This window comes from Mesoplodon densirostris, chromosome 1 (genome assembly GCF_025265405.1).
Source record: "Mesoplodon densirostris isolate mMesDen1 chromosome 1, mMesDen1 primary haplotype, whole genome shotgun sequence".
NCBI classification, from domain to species: Eukaryota; Metazoa; Chordata; class Mammalia; order Artiodactyla; family Ziphiidae; genus Mesoplodon; species Mesoplodon densirostris.
The window spans coordinates 195,396,523-195,421,061 of NC_082661.1; the positions used below are offsets into that span (position 1 = coordinate 195,396,523).

The 24,539-nt window shown below is 41.6% G+C and overlaps 1 protein-coding gene across 3 annotated transcripts in view; it reads right to left on the minus strand.

Annotated features, from left to right (window-relative positions):
* The window catches only part of RASGEF1B (RasGEF domain family member 1B), a 144,574-nt gene that overhangs the window by 21,060 nt on the left and 98,975 nt on the right, over positions 1–24,539 (minus strand). For 2 of the 3 annotated variants that reach the window (XM_060093262.1, XM_060093252.1), the window contains exon 1: positions 627–803. In XM_060093262.1, the coding sequence (XP_059949245.1) occupies positions 627–803 (177 nt within the window). Of the gene's footprint in view, positions 1–626; positions 810–24,539 lie in introns of those variants that run through there. The other variant, XM_060093242.1, reaches the window with a different exon arrangement.

Consider the following 24,539-nt stretch of genomic DNA (forward strand, 5'->3'; position numbering starts at 1 on the left):
GTTGATGCTGGGAGTGAGACCATGTGCAAATTCCTCAACATTCTGAATTTCAATTTCTTCCTCTCTAGCCTCTTGGAATTGCTGTAAAGACTGAGAAAGTGTAAACGAATGCCTTAAATGAGAAAGGATTATCCATACAAATGTCAGTTATCAAAGTAAAACATAAACAAGCGAACCTGTCATCTGATGTCGAATCTATAAAGAATTGCATCTTGAATGTAACTCCTGTTCTCTTTTCTGTGAAGTTTCCCTGTGTAACTTCACTTTTCTCAGCATAGTTTTGGAAAACAAAAAGGCACTAACCATTCTAGGAGCATCTAATGTTCTCTGGCATTTCTATTTAAGGACCAAGGTATATGCATGAGTCAAACCTTACACGTATTTCATTTAGATGGTCTCTGACTGACTATAATGTGATACTAACCCTGAAAGGAAAACTGATACACAGACATATCATATCCAGGTTCAATCTGATCTCAAAGCACTCAATAATCAATATGCAATTTCTTATTCGAAAAATTCTTAGTAATCCAGATAGAATTCTGAAGCATCTAGGGTCCCTGTCTATTCTATTGTAAATTCTGCTGGATACCGAGGACGTGTTTCAGGGGCACATGGATACCTACATCCGGATAGTAATCCACATTAGGTACTAAGTGCTGGATGAGTGCTTCCAGAGATCCGGAGAGGAGGTTGTTGTCATGGTAATACAACCCTCCACAGCTGTCCTCTGCAGACTGATAGAGGTTTCGGTTGTAACCACTGCTGTCAAACATTGCTGAAAAGGGAGGAGTTTGAGGCATGCTTTCCTAAAATGAATAAAAAAGGAGAAAACAGTGTCAGTAATATGCAAAGTGAAAGTAAACTTTAATAGGCATTAGGCTTTCATAATCACGAGGAAACAGGCAATTTTTAAAATAGGTTAGGTTCTGATACAATCTGAGAACCCATCAAGAAGCAAATTGCTCTTTGAATAACACATGTATGTATATTTTTGAGTACCAATGTCATCCAATAAACCATAAAACACTTGGATCAAAGGCTCCAATCTGTACTTAAATTCAAGTCTCTGGCTGCCGTGTTTAGATATCATTCCTTCACATTCGGTTATGAAGTCAGGGAGGGGAACTGAGCTTTAAGTTGCTTTAATCCCCTGAATCAAGTATTATCCTAAGGTGGAAATGTGTAGGCCTTGAAAGTTGGATGGGAAGAATTACATAACACTTATGAAATACCAGACTATGGGGGCTTCCCTGGTGGCGCAGTGGTTGAGAGTCCGCCTGCCGATGCAGGGGACACGGGTTTGTGCCCCGGTCCGGGAAGATCCCACATGCCATGGAACGGCTGGGCCCGTGGGCCATGGCCGCTGAGCCTGCGCGTCCAGAGCCTGTGCTCCGCAACAGAAGAGGCCACAACGGTGAGAGGCCCACGTACAGCAAAAAAAAAAAAAATACCAGACTAGCACTGGGCATATGAGGAGATAACCAAAACAGAAGTTGAAAAAATGAAATTGTAAAAGAGGCGTAGAACTGAAGTATGCGTGTGTGTGTGTGTGTGTGTGTGTTTATAGATGCACACATATATCAAGAGATTTAATGCTGACTCCCCAGCTTTCTCTGGAAGATTGGATGCTATTGATTTTTACTCCTTTGTGTCAAATTCTTTTGGGGTGGAGAGCTCTATAAAGCCTCAATTCTCAGTAAACACACAGGCTAAGAAAACACCTGATTTTGGGAACAAGGGGCACTGCCTTCATCTGTGTGCTCTGCAACTCACAAAGCCCTTGTCAGAGGATGCTTGGTAGAGGCCAAAGGCTATTAAGTTATTACTTGGATTCCTAGGGACAGAGCTCCCGGCCCCAAAAACAGACTCCAGTTTCTGGCAGCATGTCTGGGACAATGGAGAGAATTCAGAAGCTGCAGAGAGTGGGGGCTTCAGAGGCAAACAGTGAGGGGAAGCCAAACTCCAGGGCTTGGACTGACGGGGACAGGGTGTGCAGAAGCTGCAGGAGGACACAACCTGGGCTAATCCTTCTTTTCAAGATGCTGAAAGATATCTGCATCTGAAAGGGGGAGGGGCGTGGGGCCTGTCTGAGGAGGCACATCCATTACTCCAAGTGCATCTGTTCCGGTTCCCACTAATGGGGGCCACAGCATCACAATGTGTGCGCATGCCTGGGCAGGGGGTGGCCAGGGGTGGAGTGCTGGGAAAAAACAACGTCCATTATAAGGCGACTTGGCAGGTGAAAGTGGCATTTAGGGAAAGAAGCATAAGGAAAGAGAAATAGAAAAAAAAAAAAGCTTCAGTATTTTGTGCCCTGTCCCATCCACAAACCAATGCTGAGGGAGAACATAAAAGGATCCAGCACAGAGAAGGAAAGACAAACATCATATGATATCACTGATATGTGGAACCTTAAAAAAATGATACAATTGAATTTATTTACAAAACAGAAACAGACTCACAGACGTAGAAAACAATGCTTTGGGTTTACCAACGGGGAAAGTGGCAGCGGAGGTGGGGGCGATAAATTAGGAATTTGGGATTAACAGATGCACACTACTATATATAAAATAGATAAACAACAAGGACCTGCTCTATAGCACAGGGAACTATATACACTATCTTCTAATAACCTATAATGGAAAAGAATCCAAAAAAGAATAGATATATGTATAACCGAAACATTTTGCTGTACACCTGAAACTAACACAACATTGTAAACCAACTATACTTCAAAAAATAGCTACAAATGGGAAGAAAGTGAGAACTGAGAATCACTCTGTCTGGGGAGAATTGTCACTACCAGAGTCATCATCGCCATCCCTCTCGCTTGGGAAGGACATGGTCATAATGGCCAAAGGAGCAGGAACTGAGGATGTAAATGTTAACACAAATGCTCCCCACTCAGTTGGTAAGACCTCACACATAGGAATCATGGTTAGATGAATAACTCAATGGTAACATTTTATCAGGCAACAGACAAAGTATATTTCTATCCTCTTCAAATTGCCAGTTTTCTATGAGTATGTTTCATGTGCAATATCATCTTTGCAAATGGGTTGTCCCTGGTGGGAAGAAAAACAAGAGCCTGTCTACCTTTGCCCTGAGAAACTCAAAATGTCCTAAACTGGGACGCCAGAACCTGAGATGAGAAGCACCTGAAAATTACTTCTTCCAGCCTGGAAGGAACCTTCCCTCTGGATGTGGTTTTCCTGCCTCTGGCTTAAAAAAAAGTGTTAGATGGTTAAAACTACACAATATCCTTGGTATCTAGGATGACAAGTGGAACTCACTCTATTCATGCCCTTGAAGTTGTTTTTCTTTTTTTTTTTCTGCCAAGAACCATGAATTTTCCTTGATTTCTCCACTTACTCATGACTACGGAAACCGTCCTAATATTAAGTGCTTTGGGGAGAAGGTTGGCCAGGATTTGGGAATTTCAGAAAAATCAGAAAATGTTAAAAGTTCAAAAGGACCATAGAAATCAAATGGCCCAAGATGGAAAATAGATTTCATTTCACTTCCTAACGGCAATCAATCCAAAGTGGTTGCCAAAAGGCCGGATGAAGAGTGAGGATGCAAAGCCTGTAACCAGGTGGGGAATGTGTGCTAAGGGATTAGAAATGACTGCAAAACAGTCACAGAAGAGGCCAAGGCCCAAGCGTCATGACAATCAGGTCCACTCTCCTCTGTCCATCAATTTGCAAACTGAGACCCTGGGCAGTGAGGTGAAGTGACCAGGCTAGGACCACACAGCCACGTGGCTAAAGCACCACGTGAGCCCCACGGTACTCCTCTGAATCTTGCACCCCTGTTGCCTTTGGTTGACTGACAGGAGGCACTAGCCACAAAATAGTCACAAGTCACTCAGAGTTCCCTTTCAAAGAATCAGCACCAAAAGCCACCAAATATTTGTACTTATAATTATTTACTCCCATAAAGTGGACAAGGACTCAGATCTGGACAAGGACCCAGATTTAACGAAGCCCTAATCTAGGGCTTAAGAGCTGTGAAAACTTCGGAAAGTCACTTACTCAGCCCCTGATCCCAGGTATGTTTTTCATCTGGAAAATTATTTCCAATTTTGCTCACTCCTTCCGAAATTCTAGATGATAACAAAACTACCAATTTTCTTTATAGCGAAGTTAGAGCATTTTTAGAGCAATGGCAAAAGGCTTTGTATTGTTCCTTGGAAATGTGTCACAGGATTTCTTTGAGGAGGCACAAAATATCAACAACAACAAAAAAAACCCTCCAACCAGGCACCAAAAGAAAATACTACAAATAGTAATGGACACCAAACCGAGACAAGTTAATTGTGGTTATAGTTTATTATACTTAAAAATCAAATTTAAGAAGAGAATCTATCATAGGTTGTTTTCTGCCTTCTAATTAGCCCAAAGTTCTGTTGCCAATCAGCTGATTGACCACAAACGAACTTGACTGTTGAACTTACATAGAGCAACAACCAATGGCTGAGATTTAAGTCACTCCAAGAGACCCAGCCCCTTACTTACATGCACAATGGTCCTATTTTCCCACCTTGCCATATACTGTCAACTCCTTAGGCCTCCACCTTCCTCAGTGTGCATCCTTATACTATGGGATCCTGTGTGCTAGAAAAGGTCTCCACAGTCCACAGCCCTTTACTTCTCTGATTCTTGCTCAAGGCTGCTCCCCTGAGAAATGCCTAGATGCACGGTATGCAAGGCTCTGAGAATGTCAGCAGCTCCCGTCTATGTAAGGTTTACTGCCTACAAACACCTTTTTGGATATTATATCTACCTTGTTTGGCAGGGATCCTTACTCTGTTTGACTGCATAAGCACAGGTTCAGAAAAACTTCATTACTCAGCTGGGGTTACACATCGGATAAGGGACAAACAGGCAGGGTTTCAAACCTGGTCTTCAGATTCCAGGTTCAAAATTTATTACACTACATCATGTTATACTGCAAATGGTCTTCTTTGAACTTTTAATGTTTAACCATAAAATGAAAAGCCTGTCAGTCTGTCCCAAATTGCATGCTATTAGAAAAATATACATGTTTTACATGTTCTACATAAATCCTTGCCCCAAAGATGTACGAACATCATTAATTACTCTTATTAAAAAGCAACACTATCAACAAAAGTATTTAAGCTACTGACCTTTGCAATCAAAGCATAGTCCTATCTAGACAGAGACTTCAGAAATTCTAATATACACTTCTTCATATTTTATTTTCTTTGAAATTGGGATGCACATAAATAGTTGAGTGATAGGAAAATCTGTTTAACTGACAGTCTTTTTTTTAGCAATATATAAAATAAAAGAGCATCTTACAATGGATGCCATCTTAGATTCAACGATATACAGTAATACTTGCTTGTACATACTTTACAGATTTCCAGTAAAAAAGATCTGATGATACAAATGACCAAAAGAGAGATCATGGATCATGGTACATGTAACTAATTTCTGGACAATCTCTAGCAAATGGCCAGTCTAACCATTTTCCAGAAAGATCAACTGCCTTGTGTAATAGATGCATTTGATAAACGAGGGGAAAGGTCAGCAGAATGGCACAGAAAGTACTGCTTGTGAAGTGGATTTTTAAGCACCTAAGCAGATAAACATAGTAGATTTTTTTCCTCTCAAGTACCTTTCTTCTTATTACCCACATCAAGAACCACTGTTTGTTCAGCATTACTCAAATTTGACATCCAAGACTTTAGTTCTACCTGCTTCAGTTCTGAAATAAAAGAAAGTGAAGTTCAGAATATTAAATATTGGCTTGGTTCTTGTTTAAGAAAACAAATTCATAGAATATCCAAGTGCTGCACATGAGAACCCAGAGAAGCATTTAGCCCCGGATGCTATTAACTCCAGGAACCATTTGCTAAAGCTTCCCCGGTGGAAGAAGGGATAAGTGTAAGGCGGTTCCTACCCCACAGCTTCCATTTATTTTCTTTAATCTCAACGTAGCTCTGACTTCTTATCTGCAGCAAACCTTCTCTTTACAGCTCTCACAATTACTATTTTCTGCCTGTCGGGTTCTGTAAACTCTCAATTTACTCTTCTCTACCCTTTCCAACATAATCTCAACACCAACTTCTCCACTGTCTGCCATCCTTCTTTAGCACAAATTTTGCCCAACCCAATGTACCTGCTATGGGGACCTGCTGACCAAAACTCTGGTTTAGGAAAAACTGACTATTTCCAAAATGAGAATATGTGACAGCATTCAGTACTGGCCTTAATTTGCTGTTAAGTCAAACTTCAAAGTAGCTAACTCCTTTGGAAAAGGTGAGATTTATATGAGACGCTTGAAAAAGCTGCTGACTCTATTCAAATCACTACCAGTAAGGTAAGACAGAGGACAGGTTAATCTCACAAGCAACTCTCACCTTGCAAAATTTCATTTGTAAGCCAGTTGCTGGAAACTCAGAATGTATTGTTTGGCCAGTAGCTCTTAACTTTTTAGGAAGATCACAAACTTCTCCACACACTGCCCCCAGAGAAATCGACCAACAGGTTTGTATATACTTTCAGGGAGTTCAGGCCCCAGATTAGGAAGCACATGTGCTGGCCTGTACAGAACCTGGATCGTATTTATCTACTTCCTCAAAGAAGGAGAACATAGTGGTTCTGAAGGGAACCTTGGTTTAACACATTGAAGACTGGCTCCTTAGAAATCAACCAATACATGTAAATATTTTCTAGTAGTACTGATCCAATGGCGTTAAAGAGAATGAAAAAGACAGTTCTTTCGGTTTGCATAGAGATTTTTTTTTGCGTAGAGATATTTAAATAGCTCCCCCCCACAGACATTGAGGGAGCACTTTGGGATAAGGGGGAGGCAATGAGACAATGGGAAACAGATTTTGGTGGTTCTTCTGGAAAACTTCCCAAGGGGAAGTAAAAGATATCCAACACACGTATACAAGATGAATGTTCTTTCTTAAATTTAATTTGGGAAGCTGAAAAGTTGGTTGACAGACAAGATATCTTACGGGGGCAGCTAATTCAGTCACAAAGATATATCATGTCCTTCCAAGGACCCTGCAAAAGTTCAGCATGACATTGATCCAGCAGCAAGGAAGCAAGCTCTAGGTGATTTAAGGGATGAATGGATTTGAAAGGCATGCCTAATGGTTTCAAACCAACTAAAGCACCAGATGAAAAGCTGCCTTTTTCGAAACAACAGACTGTGTTTGAATTAGTGACTGCTTTTGCACACGGTTATTTATGAGGAGGCAGGTGTATCAGTCTAAGGTGGTTTCAGGTGACAATTCAAATTGGAAGAGGGCCAGGAAAAGATGGGTGTGGGAACTAAATCAAAAGCCATCCTTCAACATCTGCTTTAGGTGTTTGGTAAATCTCTGCCAGGATGTCAAGTCAGCATTTCCTTTACACTCAGGAGAATGAGATAGCAAAGGTAGGAGTCCAAGGAAAAAAAGGGGTTATTTCAGCCCCTATTTCATCATAGAGCACCTCAGTGAAATATTTAATAAATCCAATGTCTTTATATTGATTGCTATCCTTTCGCTTCTGTTCAGATGCTGGGCATGTGTCCAAACGAGGTAGAGGAAGCCCTCCCTATCACAGTTGAACTTTGAAAGCATATTTGTTTAGGGAGGAGAGGCTTAATTTAAGATCCGGCAATGACTGGTTCCCAAATTCCCATCTAAATTCCAAAGGAACTTTGCACTTTGGTGAGATGCAGCCTCTTCCTTTTTTCATTTAAGGCTCCAGAGATCGGAATGAGAAAGAGTTCACATATTTCAACTTTACTCCAGCTGGGATCTCAAGTACTTTTACTTTTGGCACGGCTGGATCTCAGAATACAAGTGCTGACTGTCAGCTCAGAGAGTGTTTCTCTAACTATGGATTCAAGTTGGGGAAAGTAAAAGTCAAGTCTCCCACACTGTATAAAACATGCTTATTTTGAGCTTGAAAAAAGTCTCAAAGATTATCTTCTCATTTCTTTCTAGCAGCATCTCTGGACACTAGAAATGCAACACCTCTGCAAACCTCCTTGAAAAAAGAGGTATTGTGTTGCGATTACAAACAAAACAGAGTAGACGACTCAGAATCAACTCACTTCTTTGGCATGTGAACAAAAAGTAAGTAACTCCCAGATAAGTACATTCTTTGGAACTGAGCCCCAAATGCTTTGTAGATTTCACAGTCAAGGGGAAATAATCAGTATTTTTGAGGAAAGAAGGTCCTATTTCTCTCTACAGTGATGAAATGGTGGTATTTCCTGATTTATTATAGGATTCCACATTAAAAAATGAATGTGCATTTTGCTTGATTTGTCCTAGATGCTACTTAAATTTTTCTTCACTAATTCCTAATTAATGGATGAAAGGGATTCTGACTCAAATAATTACCATCTTTGGTTTCCCTGGAAGAAAAACAAAGCTAAAATTTGTCATCTTTTGTCTTGGGAATATCTTGTCAGCAGTTTATTAAGACACAAAACAACAATTCAGTACGTGGCAACTAGAAATGGGCCTGAAGAATCATTTAAAACTTTTCTATGAGATAAATCTTTACTAATTTTTTTTTGTACGAACTGATCACAGCACATGTTGACATTCTTCCTGCAACGTTTTTAATCTACAACTGCCATGCAGTTCCTGAGCTTAACAGTAGATGGCTCCACGTGCCTTGTCTTTGAAAGGATTAGTGCTTTCTAGCAGTAACAGTAGGTGCTGGTTTAGAAAAGTCAAAGGATAATTAGAGTTCTGGGGGAAAAATTTGAGAAATTGGTGTTTGGGATCGTGGAATATTATTGAACTTTGGAAAGTGGCATTGCTCATGATATACAGTTGAAAACATATAAAGCCAGTCTTATTTCCTTATGTCTTGGGTGCCTGTCTATGATGAGAATTAATTGTCATTTTCCCAGAGGAATAAAAGTGGTCTTCTGGAAAATCAGAATCACCATTATCTAATTAAGTGCTGTCAAAAAAGAACTTTCTGGAATATTGGAAATGTTCCTCTTCTGTTCAATACAGCAGCCATTCACCACACGTAGCTATTATTGAACACTTAAATGGGGCTAGGACAATTTTCGTTTTTTAATTTAGTTAAACTTAAGTTCATATATCCCCATGTGGCTATTTACTGAACAGCACTGGCCATTACCTTGAACAGCACAGATATAAGTAGTTGAATCATTTATACATGATAGAGCTCAAGCCAAATTATAGAATATCAAATGGGGAGCATCCTTTACTAAAAGGGTTTATGTTTCTAAACCCCGTTTACCTCAGCATACTTAGTGAGGACATTCAGTAAACAAGTAGAATTTTCTATTTACAATTTATTGTGGAACATGGTTACCGGGAGAATTTTATTTTTTTGGCTGCAAGTTCTTGAAAAATTACCCTTATCCCACACCCCCCTCCATTCTTCCCTTTTAGATAAGTAGAAGGATACTAGCATTCTATAAAGTGCTTTCCTTTCTTACAAGACTAATTTGTACTCTCCCTGTGTTAAACTCATTTTCATACCAGGGCTTCCTAATAAAATTTGAATCAATTGAATGACTTCCGGATATAAATGTACCTTGAAATGAAATAATAAACACACAAACCTGAGAAAAAAATGATTGGTCAAAAGACTGGTTTGTTTTGTTTTGTTTTGTTTTGTTTTGCGGTATGTGGGCCTCTCACTGTTGTGGCCTCTCCCGTTGCGGAGCACACGCTCCGGACGGGCAGGCTCAACAGCCATGGCTCACGGGCCCAGCTGCTCCGCGGCATGTGGGATCTTCCCGAACCGGGGCATGAACCCGTGTCTCCTGCATCGGCAGGCGGACTCCCAACCACTGTGCCACCAGGGAAGCCCAAAAGACTGGTTTTAAAATGACAAAATAGTAACACTGACTTTAAAAGTCCAAAAAATTTTCCTGACTCAAACTTCTTGAAAATAGCATTTTTAAATACACTTGTAGGAGAAAAACAAGAGCAAAAAACAGCTCAAGCAGATAATAAATCTCTACATAATTTTCACCAATAAGAAGAAATTTCACTCTCCTCTCTTCATTTCCACACACCAAGTAGCTGAACATCTAACTGCAGACCATTCTTCAGCCTTCATTGTTCCACAGCTAATAAAGGGTGCAAATGAACGAGGTGATAGTACAGCAAGATAAATCAGTTAACACAGAGCTAAAAGAGACTCATAAATCATCTAGTTCAACACCTTGTCAATTTCACAGATCCTGCAGGTATAGGGAGAGAGTAAGTGACTTGTTAGGGCTCCAGATTGATTAGAACCCTTAGGCTCTATTCCCAAGGCAGAAATCTGCCCACAGCTCCAGGCTACATCTGTCATCCTAGGATAATCAAGCATTGCACAAATCTAATTTTTATAGATTTAACTGGAAAACCAAAAAGGACAACTAAAGGGGGGGTAACACCTGAATTCAACCACTAAAGACAAAAATCCCATCAATCTTAAGCAGTATTTTCAACAGTACAATTTGTCTCTTGAAGACCTTACAAAATGTTATAATGGTTTTTCCATTTATTATTTGTGGCACCAGAATCAAGATTCTAAGTCCCTGCTTCAGGGATTCCAGATTCTTCTCCCAAGTAAGGGAGGATACCCTAATTTTCTCATCTCCTGTCCAAGCAGGTACTCTCTTTGGGGTCATCCAAATGCTCCTCCAAAGTCTAATTCTTCCAGGCCACCTCTGGAGATTGATAAAGTTGATCCCGCCACTTCCGGTGCCATATTAGGTAACTTACCAACATAAACAGTCACCTAGCTTTGCCCCTTCAATTTTCTTACTTTTTCCTAGATAGGTGTTATTCAATTGATTTTTTTTTTTTTTTGGTCTATTGTAGTTTATTGGCCAGTAGTTAGACTGTAAGAATGTAATGTTAGTAATAATATAAGAAATGTGAATTATTATGATAAATAATAAAAAATTAAAATACTTAACAATATATGCCTAAGAATAAATTAAATTTAAAAAAAAACAGTAAATATAAATAGTTTATGGTGATTTTCTGTTCCAAAAGACAGAATGATCTCAGGAATCAGATTAAATGTCTAGTGGAGCATATAAAATGGAGCAAGACTGAAAATGTACCAGGGGAGAAATCAATTCTAAGAAGTTAACACTCCATTAGACCACTGAAAAGTACTACACTTAGTAGCCAGAAATATTGCCACCTCTAGGAAAACAAAGGATTGACCCACATGTCCTGGAAGAATGCCAACAAGATACTTGCTAATCAGTAGCCGATCTTCTCCACTTTGCCAGAAAACCTGCTTGAAAGGCATAACAGAGCACCCCTTGTGAACCCTGACTTCTGTCAAGTGCCTTAGGTCCTCCTTGGCCCAACAATTGCCCCCCCCCATAAACTAAACATTAATGATAGGACCTAACAAGCTGCCACACTCTTTAATCTGCTATGAAAATCTCGACAGCCAAGAATTTTTCTTTCCTTTTAGAAGTCAATTCTACATTTGCTCTAAACCTCACCTGACTAGTTGTTTTCCTTCCAAATCTCCAATCAGGCATATACTCTGGTTAACTGTAACCTCCTTGTTTCTTAGCACAGGCTTATCACCATGGTCCATGTTTTAAACTAAGACACAGCTATCACATGCCAAGCTCTAGCTACTGTTTTCGGGAGGAAAGAAAAATTATTCACCCCATCTGAGTCTGACTGTACCAGACATTATTCAAGAGTGCAAAACCCTGATCCCTGAACTCTTCCCCTTTATGCACTCAGTTCAGAGACCCTCTCTCGGCCATTAGAGATCATCCAGGGCTAAATATAGATCTACGCACACCAGCGGTCCCTGGCCATCGTCACATGGTGCTGCTGACGAAGAACTCCTTGGAGACGCCTTCTGCCCAAACACACATACACAAATTTCTGTGCATATTCATCCATACACACTATACCCACCGAATTCGTCGGCGAAGACGGACACATCTACATTCAGAAGAGAAAGTGGCTCCCTAGAGATCCCCTCCTGCGGTTTACTACACTTGTGCCGCCCTCCGCACTGTCAGAGGACCTAGCTACGCTGCTTTCGCCTGAGCTGCGCGGATCAGGTTGGGGTGAGGTGGGAATCAATACTCTAGTGGTTCGCAGACAGACACACACACTTTCACTCCAGCCCCCCTGTTCCGCCCTGTTCCGCTTGTACAGCACTGAAGTTGTTTCCACGGTTCCCCTAGAGAGAGGAGCTTCCCCCCGCTAGCAGCCCGGGAGGCCCCCAGGTACACACAGTTCACGTTATTATCGCCCGGCCAGGTGACCCGAGACGACTCACCTGAGCTCAGGCAAGAGCAAGGCGACACGTTGTGTCCCAAGTTACCAGCTGAACGGAGAAAGGAAAGAATATCACCTCGTCAGTGGCGAGCACGTGACCTCTGTTCCCTTGTCTCTTCCTGAGAGTCAGACCTTAGATTATAAGGCTCCGTCACCAAAAATAAGCAGGACCCCCACCTGCCCACCCACCCCCCTATACACTCACGAAAACTAGCCAAGAAGTAGAAGGAAACAACCGAGCTGTGCACAGGAAGGGAAGAAAGGTTGAAGAAAGGATGAAAGCGACTAGAACTCAGACAAATCCTCAAAAACTACCAAGATCTCGAGACAGAAGGCCTGGCTGCGGGATCGGGGCGAGAGAAGCAAAGCAAAACCCAAGCCTGTCCCCGTCCGGGCCCCAGTGGCTGGGGCCCGCACCTGCTGGCACCGTGTCCGCTCCCGGGGCGGCCCCAGACGCCCTCAGCGGCCAGGCAGGAAGACTCCCCACTTCCCCCGCTTTTGCGCGACGCTCTGCACCAGCGAGCGCTCGCTGGCCAGAATCTCCCGCCGCCTCCAGGGGCACCGGCAGCCGGGGCGCAGTCAGAGATCCGGACTGCTCCGCGCGCGGCTCCCGGGCCGCCTGGGAGAGCGCAGCGCGTAGCAGGGTGGCGCGTTCCCGCTGCCGGGCTCCGGTTTCTCCCGTGAGAACTGCTGACCAGGGAACAACCCACCTGCAGATGGACCCGCGGTCCTCGGCTTCCCGGCTGTTTTCCGCGTGCCCACCAACGCAACCAAAGGAGAGGAAGCAAAAGCGCGCAAAAAATTCCGTCCAACCAGTCGGGTGCCTTGTTTATACTGAAACTACTGCCGCCGCAGCCACCGCCGCCGCCGCAGCCGCGCACACCCCCTTCTCTTCGAGCGTCCGCCCCCGCCGCCAGCCCCGCCCCCCGCCGGCCCCCGCGGACCAATCACGGCGCAGCTCACCGCCCACTCCGCCACCGCCCCCGGCGCCCGCGGCCAGCCCACGCGTCCCCGGGGGCCCGGGACTCCAGTGGCGCGGCTGCCGGTTGTCCTCCCACGCTGCGGAGGCCGGCGGAGCCCGGCGCAGGCGTGTTTAACTAGGTTGGTTCGGCTCGCTCGGACGGCGTGCGTTTCCTCCTGAGGGCACCTGCCGGGGGCTGTTTGTGCAGTCATGTGTATTCCTGTGTGTGTTCGTTTACCTGTGTGCTACCTGTAAATACCGGCCTGACCTGTTATACAGTATCTATTAACATAATTATGAGCTAGAGGTTACTGTCCGTCTAATTTTCAGAAGAGAGCTGAGAGAAACCACAAGAACATTCGCTCAGCAAATATTTACAGAAAACCTGAGTGCTAGGCTTTGTGCCAAACGCTGGGGGCACACTCCAGGCTGGTCCCTGCCGTTAGGAAGCCTACAGTTACGTGGTGGACAAACGTTAAGCAAATGATCACCCAAACAAAATGTAACATTGCGGCTGTTACAAGTTCCACAAAGAAAGGAGAGCTGCTGTGAAATACGTTTCTGGAGGCAAAGAGGGGAGGTCTGACCTCATGGTAACCACATGCTCTCTCATTGGATACTTGATAACTATTTCAGGAAAAACGGTAAAGCTTTTTTCCTACTAAAAATTTGTACGAATAAAAAGAGGCTGGAGGGAAGAAACGATGAAAACAAATAAGGGAAGGAAGAGATGCAAGGAAAGAACAAAATCTGAAATCATCAGGAGCCTCTCTTGCCTGCCATGTGACCTTGAGGAAGTAAAGTAGCTTTTCTGAGCTTCAGTTTGCCCATGTGTGAAACACTCTTCATACCTATCCTATAGGGCTATAATTAAGATTACTGAGATAGAGGAACTCTTTTTGTCCCTGTGTCATCTTCCCTCCCGCCTCCTCCTTGCAGGGTTGGAAACAGCATGAAGTTCACCTTGCCTATTCTTAGCTGATTCCTCCCCTTATTTTCTTCATCTGTGCCTCCTCTCACTTCTCTTTGCCTAATTATACTCCCCCCTTCTCTTCTGTAAATGGGTCTCCTGTGACTCCGTTGTCTACTCTCACCTATCTGAGCTTCTCTGCAGTTTGAAGAAGGAGCCCTAAGACCGAGAAGGCTTGGCGGGTCCAGCTGTTCAGAGTAAAGCACCAAGGCTTGGGTGGCCCGGCCCAGCCCAGCTGTTGTGGTTGTGCTGGTTGGCTAGTCTTTCGAGCTCAGTTTTCCACCCTGGTTCTGCAACAAACAAGCCGTATGAGGTTGGGCAAGTCATTGACAATTTTGAAGTTCCTGATCCTGTAGCAATAAATTAAGACTTGGACTAAATCATGATTTCTTAATGGAAATATCTGACATATCCTTTGTAACCTCCGGTTACACCCACCAGCCCAGAAGATTTTGCCCAGTTTTACATTCTGAAGTTTTTTTTCCCACCAAAACAAAAGATGTTTATTTTAATTTCTCAAAAATACAAAATGGATACAGTGAGACTGTTCATTCAATGCTTTACCAAACCACATTCCTGCTCCGCATTCTGGCCAATCCCCCAGGACCCCTTCCATCTCCCTATATGAGAGATAATATATACGGAGACAGCTCCAGAGTTGGGTGGCTCAAACCCTAACTCTGTCTCTATCACTTAGCCAGCGATCAAACCTTAGAAAATGCGCGGACAGATTCTGGGCCCCCGTTTACTCATCTGAGAAACAGCAGTCCTGGTTTAGAAAAGCAAATTCTTCACAGAAGAAGATTAAAAGAGATAATACACGAAATGACTTTGGAACAGTGTCCCTCAGAGAAGCCTTCCCTGACCTTCCTACTTAACAAAGCAATCTCATCATCCCCACTCCATCTTGTCATTCCCTTCCCTGCTGTGTTGTTTCCTCCATGGGCCTTATACCACCATTTAACATACTGTCTATTTTACTGATCATTCCCTCCTCCCTCTCCTCACTGGAATATAAACTCCAAAAGAGCCGGGTCTGTTGTTGTCGTTGTAGTTGTTGTCTTCCTGCTGTATTTCCAACGTCTAGAACAGTGTCTCACACACAATAAACATTCAATAAGTACATGTTGGTTGGATTACTTAATTAATTAATTAATGCCTAGCACATGGTAAGCACTCAGTAAATAATAGCTGTTATGAGTATGTATTACGTATTCTCTATCATGAAAATATATTCTGTCCATTCTTTACTTGTCGTAGTTTCTTTCTGGTCTTTTGACTCCATTGGCTCAACGCTTGTCTCTGTAAGTCTTGGTAAGCTCAGTAATACTGGTCAAATAGATGCAAATAAACCCCTGCTGAGTAAGACCTCACTCCAGTAATAAAAATAGCCACTTGTATTGAGCTTCTGCTATGTGGCCGGCTTTGTGCTGAATATTATTTTTCTTCTCCTTTCCTCTTGGACCTGAGGTTCACAAAATCAGAACAATTGTCATGACTGATCCATGTCCAACGTTCTTCCTTTTATTTCACTTTCTTTCATTTCCCATCTAAGATCCTTTTCACCATCCCAAAGGCACTTCCTCCTTCACACTGTATTTAGTGTGAGTTTTTCGATCCGCCTTTCATGAACAATGGCGTATTGTTTTATGTGAGCACAAGAGTATACTTATCTAAATGTTATTGTGCAATCTGTCTCATTCTGTTTCTCACTGTTTTCTCTCTAACTTTTGATTTTGATCGTCCACCCATGTTGACATATATTGATGTTGTTCACTCCGTTTACTCACTGTTGAGTATTTCACCATATTTGTGTTACGGTTTTTGCTTACATGTTCTTTCATCCTCACTAAAACTCTGAGATATAGGTACTGTTTTCTCCATTTCTGAGATAAGGGAATAAGGCTTAGGAAGGTAAATAACTGCCAAGGCCATTCAGCTGGAGAAGCCATGAATTAAATCCATATCTCTCTGATTCCAGTGTTCCCATCTTCTCACTCTACAAAATGGATTTAATTACTGTAAGATTTTCGAAATAATGTCTGAAAAAAAATCCTCTACCTCTTGGTCATTTTATATGTCCAAGATATTGCTGTTAAAACTAGTAGATATATGTATTTAAACCAGAGATCAGTTCTTGTCATTGCAAAGCAGCATTTATTATGTCTCAGATGCAAGTTTAATATCATTATTTGTGATTTATGATCTTCTTAAGACACAAGAACTTTATTTTTTTAAGAGATTGTTGTAGACTTTTTTTTAAAAGTCAGTGTGAACTTTTTAATTTTATTTATTTATTTATTTATTTATTTATTTATTGGCTGCATTGGGTCTTCATTGCTGCGCATGGGCTTTTCTCTAGTTGCTGCGAGTGGGGGCTACTCTTTGCTGCGGTGGGTGGGCTTCTCATTGCGGTGGCTTCTCCTGCTGGGAATTTGGGCTCCAGGGTGCATGGGCTTAGTAGTTGTGGAGTGCCAGCTCAGCAGTTGAAGACACAAGAACTTTAAATGAAAATCTCACAAAGCGTAACGGCCTTCAAATATTTAAAAATTGTCCTATCAAAGAGGAATAAGGCTCCAGAACACCAGAGAGGACTAAAGAGGGAAAAGTATAAGGGAATGGATCAAGGCTTCAGGGTAAGAAAAACATTAACGATACTCCAAGTAGAATAGCAGCTTTTTCTCGTATTGAATTCCTTCTCTCTGGATCATAAAGGGCCTTGTGAAATGGCCAAGTAACTCTCCAAAACACTTCCATGTATTCTCTTTCATTTAGTTTCTTAGTGTCACTCTGAAATATGAAGATGAAGAGTCCAAGAATACTGAATCTTAGCCCCAATTTATAAATGGCAGGAAATGAAGGCATTGGTCACACTAGTTATCAACAGCCAATCTAGACCGCAGCCTCAAACTTCTCACTTTCAAAGCCAAGGAAGACAAACCCATTTTTTATAAGTATGATGTATATTGCCTCTTGTGTATTTCAATAAAAGATTACAAGAATTTCATAAAGCAAAAACATGAAGAATGATCAGATGCAATTTTGAGAAAATCATTGAACAATTCCTAAGCAAGGTATGTAAATATAACTTTGTAGCTGGTTAACTTGCCCTTTAGCATTTCTGAACTAATCACAGCTTCTCTGGAACACACAAACCCAATTATTTTTTTTAAACAGGTAAGAAATAAACCCTATAATACCTAAGTACTGCACAGATACCAAAGTATTTATTTTATGTAAAAGAATGAAAAAAGCAATTGCTTTTGCACAGAGAATAGATTTAAAGGAAGATGAAGAAAAAAAAAATACATGATTCTCCCCCCAGCCCTACCCCTTTCACAGAGGAGGAGGAAATACTGTAGTGGTGTGGCTAGGTAGAGACAAAGATATTTTGGAGCCAGAGGTCTCATTTCTTGGGATCTGGGTTCCATTTCTTGGGATCCTCTCTCTTTGGACTCTCTCTCCCACATGGCTGCAATAGTATGATGGGGTGTTAGTCAGGTCAGTTAGACCAGCCTGGCTCTAGACCTTAGAGAAAACTCCTTATATTACCTTGCTTTTTAGCATGATTTTCCCTGACTTCCCTTTCCTCATCCTCTGAGAGCCTAGAGTGAAAGGGGGAAGGAAGCTGCTTGGCATGCTTTGGTTTCATGCCCCCTTCCTCATTCTAGCCTGAGTAAAAGGGATTCTGCCCATGCACCAACCTAGCTTATGAGGGGGCCATGCTGGAATTTCATAGTAATAAAGCATGTATGTGTTTGACATTGACCTCCATTCATACCTTTCCCTGGAACTTGAAAGAAGGATGATGAACAACAGACATGAAAATTTAGATATTCAAGATTCCGAGTCCCGGGCCCTTCATAAATACAAAATGAATCCTGCCACTTAGGAGGAATTTTTGTGATGAAACACATGATTGGCTCAGCCTTGGAATGGTCTCCTCAATAATAATTCCTAACAATTGTTATCATTTACAGTGTTCTTTCACATCATTGTCTCATTTAGGGAGAATATTGGGTCTGTGAGGGTCAATCAAGTCTAATGGTAATCTTTACAGAGGCATATATTTTCCTTTCTTGGGATCACTAAAAATATTACAGAGAACCATTCATTTAGATTTGCTAAGAAGATACCACTAAATAGAAGGGAATTGACTAGAAAAGATAACTTCAGGGAAGTTTCTTCCACACATCTAGGTGAGCCTCTTTCACTGTCACTTTTTGTCTACCAGATCTTAAAGCTGTACAAAAGAATGTAACAACTGCATGGGAAATTCCACAACAGATATAGTAGGTTTTCAACGTCCCCTAAGAAGATGTACAAAGTTACCATATGCTCATTTATACTAGACAAGAACTGTTGACCGGCAAATTTATTATTTTTCCTTTATAAGCATCGTTGTTTTGCTCATCTGCCAATTTTTAGTTACTCTTACAAAGTAATTAGTTGTAATAAACTCAGGAGGGATATTGATATTGAGAAGTAATAGTACTTGGCCTGATCATAAGGTTATGAGACAGTCTTATCATCATTGATTATATAATGCATAGTGACTTATTTTTTCTATACGGACAAAGAAATATTTCATAACCTTAAACACATTTTGATACAATGTATCATTCTTTTTTTTTTTTTTTTTTTTTTGCGGTATGCGGGCCTCTCACTGTTGCGGCCTCTCCAGTTGCGGGGCACAGGCTCCGGACGCACAGGCTCAGCGGCCATGGCTCATGGGCCCAAGCCGCTCCGCGGCATGTGGGATCTTCCTGGACCGGGGCACAAACCCGTGTCCCCTGCCTCGGCAGGCGGACTCTCAACCACTGCGCCACCAGGGAAGCCCACAATGTATCATTCTTTTGAGTGGAAATTCAATTATAAACATGAGTTTCTTTGTATAAATATTCTTTATCCTGTAAAATCCTTACAGGGAATAGTAAATACACATATATTTCTCTAGTTCTCATTTCTCTTTCTAGCCGTTTTTGTCTGGTTTCTTGTGAGTGAGTTGATCTTATAATGAATTAAGAAAAGGTTTTTCTGTTTCAGATTCTTATAGTCTTCAATGTTAAGTCTGATTATTTTGCTAGAAGGTCCCCTCAGTTTTGACTAATTACCAATCTATGTCCTAGAACACTGAGTGGGAGGGAGAAAATGAAAAATAGAATAATAAAATTTTAGAGCTGAGAGAAATATTAATGATCATCTCTTTTCGTCTTTCCCCACCCCAATGCCACCAACCAAGGCATTTTTGAGGTGAGGAAATTGAATCCTAGAGAGATTAAATGATCTCTCTAAGGCCATCCAGCAAGATAACAGCAAAGTTACACAAGTCAAAGAGCCTGAATGATAAGCCCCAAACTTCAAAAACTATGATTTTGCATCCTAATTATTCCTGCAGGGCTGAAATTTATGGAGCTACTTTGACGTTATAGAAGTACAATTTGTTTTCAAATATTTATGACAAATATTCTCTACTAAATACGTCTTGATGAAATGATAAAGGAGAATTCTTTAGGTGTTGCTAATAGCTTTTATTAGAATTCTCTAAATATTGCTAATATCATTTATTTTATTTAATAGTCAAGATAGTAAAATCTTGGTTGCTTTATCATTAAAGTAACCATAGTCTAGACTATTAATCAGACTTCATAAACTATATTCAAGAAATTATGTTGGGCTTCCCTGGTGGCGCAGTTGTTGAGAGTCCACCTGCCGATGCAGGGGACACGGGATCGTGCCCCGGTCCGGGAAGATCCCACATGCCGCGGAGTGGCTGGGTCCATGAGCCATGACCGCTGAGCCTGCGTGTCCAGAGCCTGTGCTCCTCAACGGGAGAAACCACAACAGTGAGAGGCCCAAAAGAAATTATGTTGATCAAAAACAGTATTTGCTGTTGTCATCATGAAAACATATACCTAAGGTATTTTCTGTTTAATGTAATAAAATAATTGACTTTCATAAGACTGTATCATCTTTTATAAATATTATAGCATTGTTGTGACTTCTAGATAATTCTGTGAAGTTTAATTTTGTAAAATGTCCAAACACTTTGATTCATGGTTAATCATTGTTTTCATAGTAAAATCAACATTTCGGTACAATATATGTAGATATTGCTGTGGATAAACATAATGCTAAGTATATTTTTCTGCACAAAAACAAATGGAGCAGATCACATAGTTTAACTATTTCACTGAATTAGAACATCCATCTCTGGGAAGGGGTCCGGGTGGGATTGGGGATGGGAGACAAAGGGTCTCCAACTTTATGTGTAGTGTTTGTTTCTTTCATAAAGAAAGACATAAAGCAGACATGACAAAATGTTCAACATTATCATTTGTAAGTGGTGGGTACACAGGTGTCAATACTTTTTTTTGGTGGGGGGGAATTTCTCCAAAAAAACCAAAAGATTTTTCTGGTCAAAATTGGATGTTGTCATTTAACTATGTTATACAACCTTAAACTTCTATATTTAAAGCTTACATTTTAAGGCAATATATACTGGCAAAGTTATTGTTTTACCTTTTCCTGCTCACTGATTAAATCACATTTATAAAGTATGACTGTTCATCAAAAATCCGGAGAATTTGATTTTGTCCTACTATACAAAAGTATAATATGTGGAAAGTTTGTTGAAAAATGTTATGCATCTCACAGTTTATCAAAATTAGCCTCCGCTTTTTTGTGTGTGTGTGGTACGTGGGCCTCTCACTGTTGTGACCTCTCCCGTTGTGGAGCACAGGCTCCGGACGCGCAGGCTCAGCGGCCATGGCTCACGGGCCCAGCTGCTCCGTGGCATGTGGGATCTTCCCAGACCGGGGCACGAACCTGTGTCCCCTGCATCGGCAGGCGGACTCTCAACCACTGTGCCACCAGGGAAGCCCAAAATTAGCCTCCTCTTGCTTTTTGATGTGATGCTGTGTATACTCTCTCAGACTGTGATGTGTATTATGAGTAAACACACAAAAGAGCTTTGATTTTTGACTGAAAACTGCTTTAAAGTCAAATCTTTTTTTAAATTTTTATTTATTTATTTTTATTTGTGGCTGTGTTGGGTCTTCGTTTCTGTGTGAGGGCTTTCTCTAGTTGCGGCAAGCAGGGGCCACTCTTCATCGTGGTGCGCGGGCCTTTCACTGTCGTGGCCTCTCTTGTTTCGAGGCACAGGCTGCAGACGCACAGGCTCAGTAGTTGTGGCTCACGGGCCTACTTGCTCCGCGGCATGTGGGATCTTCCCAGACCAGGGCTCAAAACCGTGTCCCCTGCATTGGCAGGCAGATTCTCAACCACTGTGCCACCAGGGAAGCTTAAAGTCAAATCTTGCACAGACTAACACCATTAGTGTATGACTAATATTTCTAGGGCTTGGAATTAACTAGTGATAATTTTGGAATCTACAATTACCCACATAATTATCTCCAATTAGCTATCACTGAAGAGTGGACAAGAACTAAAGGAAAGGGCTTCCCTGGTGGCACAGTAGTTTAGAATCCGCCTGCCAATGTAGGGAACATGGGTTCGAGCCCTGGTCCGGGAAGATCCCACATGCAGCAGAGCAACTAAGCCCATGAGCCACAACAACTGAGCCTGTGCTCTAGAGTCCGCGAGCCACAACTACTGAGTCTGCATGCCACAACTACTGAAGACCACGCGCCTAGAGCCCGTGCCCTGCAACAAGAGGAGCCACCGCAATGAGAAGCCCACACACCGCAACTAAGAGTAGCCCCTGCTCGCCACAACTAGAGAAAGCCCGCACACAGCAACGAAGACCCAACACAGCCAAAAATAAAAACAAATAAATAAATTAATTTTTAAAAAAAGAACTAAAGGAAAATGGAGGTTGAATATATGGAAATATATCCCTATTAGTGGAATAGTCCACTTACTTCAGGTCTGTTGAGAGAGTCAGGGTGTATGCTTATGAGATGTGTTTGGATGAGTAAATGAGGTGGAAAGACATGTCTGCTGCCTGTAGAGGTGCAGTTTGGAAAGAATTGGAAGAAATGGGAATTTTCTGGCCCAGACTGTGTTGCTCTGTGACTTTAAAGAGATTATCTCTGAAGGAAAAGCAAGTAAGGAAATAAGCCAAAGAAAGACCAAGGCCTTCTCTGTGGAGGTATAAATTTAACACCTCTCACAGCAAGAAATTCATAACGGAAGCTCAAATAAAATGTCTTAGTCTGGATAGAGTTCCCCAGATAAACAAAACAATTGTCTTCAGTAAGAACTCATACAAACTCTCTTTGAAACGCCCTGCCTTCCTAAGTTAAAAGTCAAACACCAGCTGTTACGAAAGGCAGTTGTGAGCCCAAACTTTCTAACTTCCAAGATACTAACAAGCTGTACTTTTCCACCCAAAATAGTTGAACTAGGACATACTGTTTTGAAAATACTTCTAAATAGATGCGATTTTGGTTAGCCCTGCCCCTGCTCTTGCATTAAGGCTAATGTAGACAATTGTCATTTTTTGATTCAGAACATAGAACAAAATAAAAATGAATGTGAATTTTGGACTGTGCCTCTCCATTGGTGAGGAGAAAACCCATATATATTGCCAGAACCAAGACTTTAAAGTATGTCACAGTGACATAAAATCCAGGAACATCTAGCCTGATGAGGTGCCTATATTAGGCTTCACAAATTTATATTGGAGTTTTTAGACTTTCTTTCCTTTTATTTTCTCTTCTTTTTCTTTATTTCCCTCCCCCTGCTCCCTTCCTTCCTTCCTCCTTCCTCTCCCTCCCTTCCTCCCCATCCCTCCCTCCCTCCCTCTCTCTCTCTCTCTCTCTTTCTTTCTTTCTTTCTCTGCAATTTACATAGTGGTGAAATTTTTTACTCTAAATCTCAGAGTAACCAACCCATGATTCAACAAAAAGGTAATGTTTGAACCTGTTAGACAGTTATTTTAGGGACAACCAACCAGTATATTGAAATAAGTCATTTGCAAAAAGGCTAGCAGAACTTGTTCCAGAGCACACAAAATGAGGAAGAAAATGCAAAGCAGGACAGCCTGTTGAGAGCAAGCAATGGAAGGGACTCATTTTCTCACCTGTAGAGTGAAAGCAGTGACCATTCTTTCAAAGGGACCCTGGTCAGTGTAGGAACAAATAACAAGGATCCTATAGAACTTGGTTCTCTGTTGGTGAAGTTAACATCTCAGATGCTTAGTTTCCTCAACTGTAAAAGGAGGGGATTGGAGATATGATTTCAGAGGTGTTTTCTAGCTGGCAAATGCTACTTCATATTAAGACTGTTTTTAATTGTCAGCTTTTAGACTGGTTCCATCTGGATACCTCAGCAGCCGGCCAAGAGGCTTGAGATGGCCCAGAAGTGATGGACTTGACCCAACTCCACTGACTTGGTTATGGTTATGGTCATGGTTATGGGCTATCTTTCCCTGGAGTTCAATGTCTGTCTTATTATACTGATTATGATGCTTGAAAGAGTCCCTAGGGATCTGCTTTCACTTTCCCCTAAGGCTCGGCCTACATTAGAGGCAATAACTGCAACTAAACATCCCATGGAATAGTGATACCTCTGCTCTGGGTCTGGTTTAATAAGACTTGATATTCAGCTTCAGTGATGGAAAGTCTGTGATAAATTTTGGGGACTAATTTCTTATCCAATGGATATGCATTCCATATAGGGTGACCAACCATCTCAATTTGCCCGGGGCTAACCTGGTTTTAGCCCAGAAAACCCTATGTCTTGGGCAAACCCTCAGCTCCTGGCAAACTGGCATGGTTGCTCACCCTAATTCCACAGATATTTACTGACGACCTTCTATGGGCCAGGCCCTGGAAGAAGGAAACCCAAAGAAAGGGAAACAGACAAGATTCCTATCATCATGGGGCTACCATCCATGTGGGCAAGACAGACATTAAACAAGGGAATAAATAATAACCAATCACTACAGATGATGATCAGTCCTGGGATGGAGAAGAGCTGTGGGGCTCTGCTTAGAGGGGTCAGGGAAGATTCCTCTTAAGTAAGCCCTGAAGGATTCGGAGTCAGTCATGAGTATTGGCAGGACAGGTAAGTTCTAGGTCATTTCTAAGAATGAAGAGGCACTTCAAGAAAACCTTAGGGGAATATTATCACTCTCTAAAATTATCTTATTTATCTATTTATGTGCTTACTATTAGAATTAGATTTAGCATACAAATGCTAATAGAATAATTAAACTATAAAATGCACTCGAGCAAAGACCCAATCTATAATGCCAACAGTATTCACAATACTTGGTATTTAGTAGGTGTTCAATGTCTATTGAATAAATAAAGGAGTGAAATATTTCGATCTACAATGTAGCTCCCTGA